The 11,248-nt window shown below is 53.9% G+C and overlaps 3 protein-coding genes across 3 annotated transcripts in view; 1 reads left to right on the plus strand and 2 right to left on the minus strand.

Moving 5' to 3' along the window:
- Positions 1-2,295: 2,295 nt before the first annotated feature.
- On the minus strand, positions 2,296-3,798 carry GUITHDRAFT_89623 (hypothetical protein; the record flags this gene model as incomplete). The annotated part of the gene is made up of 2 exons (XM_005824520.1): positions 2,296-2,499; positions 3,106-3,798. 2 exons carry the CDS (start codon positions 3,796-3,798, stop codon positions 2,296-2,298), a joined length of 897 nt encoding a protein of 298 aa, XP_005824577.1.
- Positions 3,799-4,331: 533 nt separating this feature from the next.
- Positions 4,332-9,760, minus strand: Msh2 (Msh2 mismatch repair muts-like protein, meiosis and mitosis; the record flags this gene model as incomplete). Its single annotated transcript, XM_005824521.1, has 27 exons — positions 4,332-4,418; positions 4,466-4,507; positions 4,565-4,617; positions 4,668-4,725; positions 4,893-5,024; positions 5,227-5,989; positions 6,155-6,271; positions 6,457-6,821; positions 6,975-7,064; positions 7,306-7,377; positions 7,432-7,500; positions 7,551-7,592; positions 7,709-7,762; positions 7,951-8,018; positions 8,075-8,144; positions 8,194-8,257; positions 8,310-8,362; positions 8,418-8,453; positions 8,502-8,552; positions 8,601-8,651; positions 8,858-8,917; positions 8,964-9,020; positions 9,064-9,128; positions 9,173-9,234; positions 9,288-9,376; positions 9,432-9,571; positions 9,622-9,760. The coding sequence occupies 27 exons, from the start codon at positions 9,758-9,760 to the stop codon at positions 4,332-4,334; spliced, it is 2,949 nt and encodes a 982-aa protein (XP_005824578.1).
- A 771-nt stretch (positions 9,761-10,531) lies between these two features.
- GUITHDRAFT_144876 (hypothetical protein) overlaps positions 10,532-11,248 on the plus strand; it is a gene marked incomplete at both ends in the record, with an annotated part of 4,597 nt that continues 3,880 nt past the window's right edge. Inside the window, 3 exons of the mRNA XM_005824522.1 lie at positions 10,532-10,630; positions 10,708-10,851; positions 10,950-11,132. Coding sequence (XP_005824579.1) covers positions 10,532-10,630; positions 10,708-10,851; positions 10,950-11,132 — 426 coding nt within the window. The remainder of the gene's footprint in view (positions 10,631-10,707; positions 10,852-10,949; positions 11,133-11,248) is intronic.

An 11,248-nucleotide genomic window follows, 5' to 3' on the forward strand; every position in this document is an offset into this window, starting at 1 on the left:
AAAGACTCGTCGAAACATGCCTACACTGTTGATGTGCGACTATGTTGCTCCCCGGGATGTGAGTCAAGCATGTCCATGGCCTCGATCGGTAGTCTGTTTGCGTTTACGATGGAAGACTGAACCCATGTGTGGGGGTTCATGTTTTACATGACTAAATGTTGTTCGTGTCTTTACTGAATGTTGTTTATGTCTTGACTGAAGATCATACAGAGATCTCAAACTCTGAGTAATCCAAAGAGGATATGTCAGATATTCCCCAAGCTTCTAAGTTGCTCGAGAAATCTTTTATCATTTCATGTGTTAGATTCCCTTGCACTTTGCAATGTAGCGATTGTTCTGATAAATCTCTCTGCCTTTTCTTTTATAGCACTACTATGAATAGGAGTAATATTCTATCGAATGCTTTGTTCCCTGACGATGTTGCATTTCGTAATCAGTGGAGAATTCAGTTCCTTCATGAACTCTCGATCCGCACAAGGAGGCGCCTTCCGATCTTTGGTCCTGTCTGATCATATTCTTCACCATCTCTGAGTTTATTGTGTTGTTGAGAGATAAACACGCCTTGTCCCTCACAGCTCCTGATCTGACTTCGACCTTTCCACCTTGACAAAGTACATCCATGCGTTGGCTGACAGGGTCTTGGTGAGTTAGTTCAGGTGCAGCAGCGTGCGATAGGACATGGTTGAACCATGTTGTAGTGCTGCAGAGGTAGGAGGCGACTTGTGCTCGAGAGTTTACTTCTTGTTCTCTTCTTTGATGGGGTTGTAGAATTGTTCCACCTCTCCCTTCTCAATCCTCTCCAAAAATCCAGCCCAGTCCTCTTGCATCACTATGATCCGACCCTCCTCCTCATCTTCGTTTCCTCGCCTGCCGTTTGCTCCGTCAGGAACCTTTCCTCCTCCTCCATCACCAACTCCTCCCTCCTCCTCCCTCCCCTTCCTGCTACTCCACCAATGTTCTCCCTGCTGCTCTTCCTCCGTCTCACCCGTCAATGAACTTGTAGCGGATCCTCTTCGCATGCATCATCGTCTCCGTAGCCCTTCGGATCTGAAGCAGATGATGAGACAAAGATGCCCGAGGGCTGCAGGCGAGGAGGTAGGAAGGAGAGAGCAGAACAGACCTTGTTGCTCTTCAGCGCGTATGTGAGCGGCTTGCCAGTGATGATGATGAGGTCCCTGCTGCCGTCGTTGCGGGGATGCCTGAGGATCCACTCGACGGCCGTGATCGCGTCGGCGACCGCCATACCATGAAGGTCAAGGACGAACTGCAGCGGGTGAGGAGGGCAGGAGGAGCCTTGAGATCTAACCTCTCTCTTCTTGATCTCGAGGCAGTTTGCGTAGGGAGCAATCGCGTTGGAGTGCGCCATCTTCACTGCGTCGTGAGCTTCACGTGCTAGGGGACATCAGGGTTCACCTGGAAAACGTCGACAGCGTCCCTGAACGCGTGCACTCCCACCAGGCGGGTGATGAGGGTGGTGATGTAAATCTGAACGAGGAAAGCTTGAGGGGCGGGAGCGACAGAAGTGCGAGGGGGAAAGGGAAATTCAAGGATAGGAATGCGAGTATGATGGTGACGATTATGATTATGATTATGATTATGATTATGATTATGATTATGATTATGATGATGATATGACTGATTACGATGAGAATGATTGTGACAATGATAATGATTGTGACAATGACGATGACAAGAATCATGACGAGGATAGGAGAAGCAGCATACCATGTCGGGGATGATAGCCTCTGCCCTCATCTGCTTATCAATCTCCTTGAGGACCTACAAGGGCAGTCAAGTACAACTGGTGCATCTTGACCTTCCCCCACCATCGGCGTGTTCGACCCCAAGTCAACTTGAGAGACGAGGATGGTGTATGTGATCCGATCAGGAGGCAGGCTAACTCCCTGCTCTTGCGCGGTCAGGAGATTTTCTTGTCTGCCCTGAACTCATCGCTCACCTCATCTGAGAGTGTCCTCAGCCTCTTCAGCAGGTCTGCCGCCTTCCCCTCCGTCGTGTAGCTGTATCATCACCGAGTCAGGGGAGGGGATGCATGGACACAGCAAGAGAGGTCAGGAAGGGAAGCACACAAGGAACGCGAGTGAGTCAGTGAGAGGAGAGAGGGAGAGGAGGGAGAGGAGGGAGGGATGGAGGAAGAGGAGGGAGGGAGGGAGGGAGAGGAGGGAGGAAGAGAGAGGATGGAGGAAGAGGAGGGAGGGAGGGAGGGAGGAAGAGAGAGGATGGAGGAAGAGGAGGGAGGGAGGGAGGGAGGGGAGAGAAGGAGGACGCTTCTCAGGCTCACAGGTAGCAGCCGTTGAGAGTTGCGTTGAAGGCATCCAGCACATTCTTCTTCGATATTGATATCTTTCTCTCACCCTCCTCGCCTTGATTCATGAACCACCTCCTCTGCTCGCACATCTTCTCTAGATATTTCTCGGCTTCTTCTACCTGCCCCGAGCGAGCAAACGCGTCGATTATGACGGAGTAACACCTGCCGTCCAGCTGGAAAACATTCGATCACAATGATTGCTTTCTTTCATCATCATCATCATCATCATCATCATCATGACCATGACCATCATCATCACCACCACCACCATCACCACCCATTTCACTTTCACCATCACAACCACCATCATAGACGTCATCATCGTGATCATCAACACATCATCTTCCATTTCCCCCTCCTCCGCTATTTTCTCTCCCATGGCTCACCCGCAGGTTGCTCGTTTTCAGTTCCTCGATGTAGGATACTGCCTCCTTGAGCATCCCTCTCTTGTTATACGCCTCGATCAAGATAGTGTACGTGGTGCAGTCCGTTACCTGCCATCAACACAGACACGTGAGCTGGAGAGAGTTCCCTGTTGAAATGCGCGAGGAGAGCAAACACAACAAACTTCTCACCCATTTGTTCTCCTGGATCTGTTTGTAGAGGGCGGCAAAATCTTCCAACGACGAGATCTTGTCCGTCACCGACAACATCGCGTTCACCATCACGTGGTCCGGTTTGTGGCCCTCTTCCAAGAAGCTGTTCCACAGCTCCTTGACCTTCTCTACGTCTCCGCTCCTCCCGTACAGATCCACCAGGTTGGTGAAGATGGGAGGCACGAAAAGGAACCCGTTAGCTGCTACCTCCTCTACCAGCTTCTCCGCTCTTGCCATGTCCATCCGCTTTGCGCAGGCATCGATGAGGCTCGAGTAGATCACCTCATTCGTCTTCAGCCCCTGCTCCTTCATCCTCCTCCATGCTGAGAACACGTCTTCTAGCCGACCATGCTTGTGGTACCCGTCGATCAAGATGCCATGCGTCACCTCGTTCGGCTCGACACCTTTGGCGCGCATGGCAGTGAAAAGCTTCTCTGCCGCGCTCATGTTGCCGGCCTTTACTTCGCTCTTGATCATGGAGGTGTAGGTCACGACGTCGGGCGTCAGCTCCATCTTGTTTAGGGTCTCCCAGAGCTCGCGGCTCTCCCTGATTAACCTGCTGGAGGAGATCATGAGGTTGAAGTGAAAGATGTTGGCAGTCTTGTTGGCCAGCATGCCCCTGAAGAACTTCTTCTTCTCCTCCCCCTTCAGATCTCGGAGGGTCGCGAACAGTTTTCGTTCCTCCACCTCCTTGCTCCATTTCCGGTTCTTTGCTTCATTCGACGATGCCTCCTCTGCAGAAGGCAGGGACGCCATCGAGCGCGTCCTTACCGCCTGCATTCTTCTTCCCTGCACTCCTGGCGCCGCTGCATGGACGGTCTTCCATGACCAGTAGAGCGCCTGACTGCTGCGACGCAGCAGCATGGAGGACTGCATGCTCGGAGGACGGGGCAGGCAGGGTCACATGCGGACGCTTTCGGGGGTACTAAAAGTTCCTTTATGTCGTTTTCCTAGTAACTGCTGCTGCCCTCTCAGTCTTGCTAATGGCCCTAAAAATAAAACTTGAATGCAGCCGCGCCGCGAGCGCCGGGCGCACTGGGCCGGCCCGCTGAGTGCCCGGGCCCGGCTCGCATGGGCCCCCAGGACCGTGACTGCAGGCTGATTACTTTGCCAAGTTGGCCTAATGCCGCAGTGCGGCGGAGTCGATCGATCAGACAGACTCACTTCTTGGATCGGATGAGTCGATGACACGGTCAGTGATAGTCAGCCTGTGAGACTCACACTCGCCACTGGGCCGCATGACTCTGTGATAACCGGGCGCTCAGCCGCTACCGTCGGAGACTCTGATCGGACCGTACGGCCCGCCGCCCGCCGCCGCTCGGCAGGTCCGGAGCCGCCCTGGCACGGTGGGACGCCGGGAAAGAGGAGTGGAAGTCACTCAGTTTACAGCACAAGGAGTTGCTGCTGGCTCAGGCGGGCTGCAGCAGGAGACTCTCGACAAACTTGTTGCCTTTGCTCGCCATCTCGTCGCGCATCTGCCGGACCCTGAGGCAAGCCTGCAGCCGCGAGTCAGTCAGCAGCTGGGCAGCAGCTGGGGCCTCACCTCGGAGGGGGCGAGTGAGTCGAAGGGGAGAGCTGAGAAATCCTGCGAAGTGTCAGACGGGGAGGAGGATGAGGAGAGCTGAAGGAGAGCTGGAGGAACCTTGAGAAACTGCAGGATCAGCCTCGAACCCTCCTCGTGATCGCCCTGCTCGCCTACAGCAAGACTTACTGTGCTGTCTCCCCTTCCTCCACCTGCCGCTCACCTGCCGCCTCGTCCGTCTTGCGTTTCTTAGAGGCTGGTTCCCCAACAGCGTCCTCGTTCTGGGGTGCGTGCTCGTCAGCACTGGATGGAGTGAGGGAAGGTAAGGAGGAGAGTAGGAGGGGAGGGGAGAAGGGAGGAGAGAAGAGAAGATAGAAAGAGAGGAAAGTAGGATGAGAGGAGAAGGGGAGAGAAGAGGAGGGGAGGAAGCGAATGACAAGGCGCTCACAGAGGACGAGGCGTTTCCAAACATCTCCAGCTGCTCTGCCTTCTGCCTCGCCATCTCCACCACGTGCTCGGGGAATTTAGCCAGCTCTGCAACGTGAATGCCAAAGCTCTGATCGCACGCGCCCTTCCGGACCTGGAGGGGACAGCAGATGGCAGAAGTAAGTAGGAGGGGAAGGGGGCGCGTAAAGAGAGTGATAGATGGGTGAAAAGAGCAAGAGGAGGGAAGGAGAGAGGAGCAGAGGAGAGGATCAGAGGAGAGGAGAAGCAAGAGGGAGGAGAAGGAGAGCAGAGGACTTGTCAGGGCTCCTGTGTTGATAATGAGGAGACAGCTTCACCTGGTAGAGCATGGTGAGCTTTCCGTCCGCCACGTGGGCAGTCACGTGGCGGTTGGTGACGGCCTCGGCCTTGCCCTCGAGCTCCGTCAGCTCGTGGAAGTGAGTGGCGAAGAGACAGGGAGCTCGAATTGAGCTGGCGATGTGCTCGGCTATGGCCCACGCCAGGCCGAAGCCGTCGTAGGTTGACGTTCCCCTTCCCAGCTCGTCGATGATGATGAGCGACTTGTCGGTGGCTGAGCTGAGGATGGAGGAGGTGTCGAGCATCTCCTGCATGAAGGTACTCACTCCCTTCAGCTGATTGTCTCCTGCTCCGATCCTCGCGTGGATCGAGTGGCAGATGGAGATCTCGGCAGAGGAGCAGGGGACGAAACTGCCGATCTGAGCCATGAGCACGATCACACCCGCCTGACGGATGTACGTGCTCTTTCCTCCCATGTTGGGCCCCGTGATGATCTGCAACCTGCTGCTGCTTCTGAGCAGTTCGATGTCGTTGGGGATGAAGGAGACGTCGTCCATGACCTCCACGCACGGGTGCCGCGACTCCTTGAGGATCAGGTCGCCTTGACCTGCTGGGGAGAGGAGGGGACGAACGTACTGCGTTGGAGCGTTGGAGGCCACGTGGGCGAGGGAGACAAGGACATCAATCTCTGCTATGACCTCGCTCAAGCTCTCGACAGCTGGGGCGTAGGTGGAGATGACTTCCACCACCTTCTCCACCAGGGACGTCTGGATCTCCGAGTAGCTATCGTCTGCTTCCTTGTATCTGCCAATAGAGCGTAAGGAGGGGAGAGAAGGGAAGGGGAGAAGTCCAAAGAGTGAGGAGGGTGGGGGCGGAGGGGAAGTCGTGAGAAAGGGAAGCATGGTGGAGTGAAGCAGTAGGAATGGAAAAGGAGAGTGGAAGGAAATGATTTCGGGAAGTGCACTTCACCTTTCAGACAAGGGACGAAGTCCTGTGCTAGTGAACTTCACTCCGTCCTTCCTTGTCTCCAGCACACTGAAAGATCCGCACTTCCCTCGCAGAACCTTTTCATCTTTGCGCGTTATCCTGCAGAGCAAACGAGGAAAATGTCGTCAGAGTTCCTTCTGCATGTCCTACATTCGTCACTGAACCAAAACATTGATTCCTTTCCCCGCTGTTATCCCTCCAGCTATCTTTCTTGTTTTCCCTCTCCTATTGCCCCCCTTTTCCTTCCCCTCCATGTCTTCCCTTCATCTCCGCTCTGCTCGCACCTGAAGATGTAAATCTTGTCCTTGTTCCTCTCAAGCTTCACCTTCTCCTCCCCTAGTCCCAACTTGTTCGCGGCTTTCTTCCTCTCACTGCAGGAAGAATCAACAAAGATCTCATGCTGTATGTCAGTCCTCTTGCCTTTCAATGTCTCTTCGAAGCTCCTCCTTCCTCTCCGCCAGACGCTGGAGATCAGGACTGCTCCATGAAATGTGAGATAAAACATCCATCGCTCCCTCTCTCCCCCGCTATCCTCGAATTCTTCCCGATCTCTCCCTTTTCTGCTCTCTTGCCTGTAGTTAGGGTTGATGCGATACTCGTGGTTGTCGATCCCCTCGAGGTCGAGGGATTGTTCTACAAGCCTCTCATACTGCGAGGAGAAGGTATGAATCGAGAGCGTGAGAGAACAAGATGAGAGTCGAATAGAAGAGTTTTGGTTGACCAGTTACAAGTGACCGAGTCAGAAAAGAAGAATCAAAGGGAAAGAGAGCCTGGCAGGAGCAACGGTACAATCATGAATCACCTGCTTGAAGTCGTCCTCCAGAGATTTCAGAGGATCCACCATCTTCTCTTTCATTAGCGATCCTTTGCTTGTCTCGCAGTCCTCTAGAGCCTGCTGGGCTCTCAGTTGAGCGAGTAAAAGCCTCTTGCCTTGCCTGCCGCATGCTGGGGATCTGTTGGACGAACTGGTAGAGCCGCCAAGCATCCATGAGAGTCGCTTTGGACTGCTTCTGCTCGCCATGGTGAGGGGGAGCGGAAGGAAGAAGGAAAGAGGAGTCGAGCAAAGAGGAACAACAAGACTGAGCAGGAGAGGGGGAGGAGATTGAGGGCTGGAGGGACAGTTAGGATATAACCTGAAACTTTCTGGCGAGTCGAGCAAGGTCAGGAACATGTCGCAAGTAGATCTCCTGCATGGACTGTCGGAGCTGTTTTCATTTGTCATCAGCGCCCTGGACTTCCCTCACCTCGCTTCCAATCACCTGAACGTCGTTGACAAATGTCTCAACCAGATCCAGACGCGTCTCGATCTCCTGCGGGTCAAGGAGCGGCTGTACCAAGGAGCATGAGACAGAAGTCGGTCCTACACAACACCAAGGACCTGCTTGATCCATCGAAGAAGAAGTCTAGAGCCGATATGCGTCTGCGATGCATGTTGGAAGAGAAGCGGGCATGGGGCTGTGTGGAAAGAAGCAGAAAGAGCAAACACGAAGAAGGAAGAGGAGAGAGACGAGCAAGGTGTGAGGGGAGCTCAAAAACCTTGCACTTGTTTAGCAGCGTGTAGACAGACATGTTTCTGTTTCCATCTTGCGCCTACACAAATATGACTTCAAAGCATCTCCAAAAAGTGTTGAAGTGTGTGAAAGTTCACCTGGGGGAGGAGATTGAGCGCTCTGACAGCCGCCTGAAGGGAAGGAGAAAAGAGGCAGAAACCAAGGGAGAGCAAGGGAACGGAGAAGAATTAAAAGAAAACGAAACAGTCAGCGTTCCACCACCACAACCTCATCCTTCTCTACCTTGTCGAGTTTCATGTAGCGGTCCAATTTCAACTCCTGCAGTTTGAACTTCCCTGGTAGCTCAGTCAGTGGGAGAGTGCAGGTGGAGGAGAAAGCTTGCCATGCAGACTCTCATCGCTCAGGAGGTCGAGGTACCTAATCAGACAAGCAGCCGACGACAACGCGTTCTCGTCTTCCATCTTGTAACAGCAATCAGGTCTGCAGCAAGGCAAGTGCAATCAATAGCACGTTTATGAGCTTGCAGCTCTCTGGCCCGAGCAATCTGTTAAGGTCTTGATTGATGTCCTTGGTGCTGTTTCCCTCGTTACCATTGCAACCATGGAAAGTTCAACAGTCACGACAACCTGAAGTCTCGAGACTTTCTCTCAGTCAGCACGACATCGCATCGGTCGAAGATCTGAAATCATTGGATAAGGCAAGCTCAGTAAATCTCTCTGGCTCGTCGCTCCAACCTCTCGTAACTTCTTCCCCTCCACAGGTGATCTCATCTACATTCAAATCATCAGATCGCTCCAGCTGCTTGCGACCCTCTCAACCTTGTCCTCTGCAGCAACACATTCTTTCGTCCCCAGTCGTACAAGGGCGGCCTGCCAGCCAGACGCCGTCAGCGCATCATCGGAGTCAACCGAGCCCACCTCAAGGTTGGTGAGCTGATCCCCATCGAGGAACTCGCAAACTCCGATAATCTGTCAACGGGAGTGAACGATGAGGTCAGAGCAGGCGAACCGTCCGGTCAGCCACAGAGAGAGAGAGAGAGAGAGAGAGAGAGAGAGAGAGAGAGAGAGAGAGAGAGAGAGAGAGAGAGAGAGAGAGAGAGAGAGAGAGAGAGAGAGAGAGAGAGAGAGAGAGAGAGAGAGAGAGAGCATGTAAGGACAGGGGAGCGTCTTCAAACCTTGAGGGTGTTGTCGCAGTAAGCAAGTCCAACTCGCCAACCGGCTCCATCAGAGACAATCTTGAAGCCATTGTGTAAGGACGTCACATCACAATGGACAGACTACCTGAACGCAAACAACTGTCGGCGTCTCCTGCGTCTCCCCACAGGTATCAAAGACGATCTGCAAGCGAGCGTCAGCTAAGGACAACTTCCTCCCTCTTCACCTCCTCAAACTCCTCGAGGTTTCCGGGGGAGCCCTGTCGGATAATAGTCCATCCATTTTTCCCTCCTGCCAAGACGGATCACCCAGAGACTCCGGCGAATCTGGGTTACCCTTCACGTCTGCCCACACTTCAACGCGGTACTGCCGCTCTGTCAAGAGCTGTACAACGAAGCTGAAGGAAGGTGACGGTGAGAAACGGGAGGCGTCTTCTGCCATTGAACTGACCTGTTGAAGTTGGATGGAGACACTGCTACAGCAGGCAGCTCATTGTTCTTGCCGATGTGCTTCAGAACAGACATGGTGTGGAAGCACTCCTGCGCAAACATCCACCATCATCCCAACAAAGACAGACTGCAAGACAGCAACGACCTGAGCGATGTACACGGCATCCTCCCCATGACAGCTGTAGAACTCTCCTTCCTTCTTCCTGTAGAAGAAACGAATCGTCCTCGACGCCGGCTCTGGCATGTTCTTGAAAAAGGCAATGAAGCCTTGAGCCTCCCCCACATCTGTTCTCAATCAGAGTCATGTACATCCATACAGTTCAAGTTCCCCTGACCTAACTGCAGGCTGGGCTGAGACTGGGCTGCTTCCTCAGCGCCATCCATGTTCTCGTTGGTGTCCTCCTGATCATCATCGGCCGCCTCCACACTAGCCGGCTCCTTCTCTGCCTTGGTCCTCTTGCCTCGGAATGACATGCTTGATCCAGGATCTAATCAAAAGTCAATGTGATTGTTCAGAATGCTCGACTATCTCCTATTTCATCGTCGAGCACACCCTTCAGATCAGATTCCTGCAGCTCACTCGGAGTTCACGTACCCGATTCTTCCTGACTTTGATTTCTGCGTGCTGCCTCCAATTATCCACATCCCCTGCCTCTCTGTCTCCCTCCTCGTCTTCATGCTCAGAGGCTCTGCTCCCTTGTCTTCCCGGGCTCTCTGCATACCTGCTGCTGCTGCTGCTGCTGCTGCTGCTGCTGCTGCTGCTGCTGCTGCTGCTGCTGCTGCTGCTGCTGCTGCTGCTGCTGCTGCTGCTGCTGCTGCTGCTGCTGCTGCTGCTGCTGCTGCTGCTGCTGCTGCTCCCACCTATCCTCCCCTCTCCTCGGAACCGCCATGTTCGCATATTTCGCGCCAGTCTCTGCCCTTCTCACAAACTCGGGAATGGTGGCGGGGATGAGGGCTTTTCGGTCATAGCGGGGATGAGGTATTTATAAACACTTATAGTCAATCTTTGTCAACACAATATCTTCTATAGTCAATTTTTACCTAATGGCCGTAGAAAGTCTTCTAGTCAATCTATAATGTTGATACTGGGTCCTTTTGTCAAAGCAATAGGCCGTAGAAGTATTATAGTCAATGTATTTGTACTGCAAGAACCTGTCCATAGTCAATATTACTTATCCGAATAGATAGCCTTATAGTCAACAGTCTTATCTCACCACACCGCCCCTATAGTCAAGCAGCTACAAGATGGCGCGAGGAACGGAGGGGACGGAGGAGCTCGAGGCTGCGGCGAAGGAGCTCGAGGCCTCGCTCGTCGCTCTCAGCCCCCCCAACCATCCCTCCAAGGTCAACTCCTCCTCCTCCTCTCCCGCTCCCTCTCCCGCTCCCTCTCCCTCCCTTGTTCCTCTTCGATTTGTTTATAGCATCCCTTGCCCTCGCCCGCTGTCTTGGCTGCTCCTTGTCTCTCAGCGTCCTGTCCTGCTGGCTCGACCCCATGCCTGATGGGTCTAGATGTGCGGCTGGAGTCCGATGCCGAGGAGAGAGCATGGCAGCCCTGCCGAAGCCTCGTGCGCGTGATCAGTCCTCAAACCTCTCTAAACTGATGCGGGCGGGACGAGAGGAGGGAGAGGGGTGGGAGGCGGCAGGAGGTCTGACAGAGGAGCAGGCACAGCTGAAGAAAGCAGAGGCGCTGGCGGAGAAGGGGCAGGCGATCGCGCAGAGGACAGGACAGTGGCTGAAGAAGCGACTGAGCGACCGAAACCTGGACCGAGGGGAGCGAGCGGAACTGGAGAGCATCGGGAGGCGGTTTGAAGCGGCAGGAAGGAGGTTCGAGGAGGTGTCAAGGAAGGTGAGAGAGGGGAAGAGAAGACGGAGAGAGAGGGAGAGAAGGAGGAAGAAGACACAGACGCGACAGTGGGAAGGGTGTAAGGGGCTTGACGCAGGTGCTGGGAATATGCAAGCAAC

This window comes from Guillardia theta, assembly GCF_000315625.1.
Source record: "Guillardia theta CCMP2712 unplaced genomic scaffold GUITHscaffold_93, whole genome shotgun sequence".
NCBI lineage: Eukaryota > Cryptophyceae > Pyrenomonadales > Geminigeraceae > Guillardia > Guillardia theta.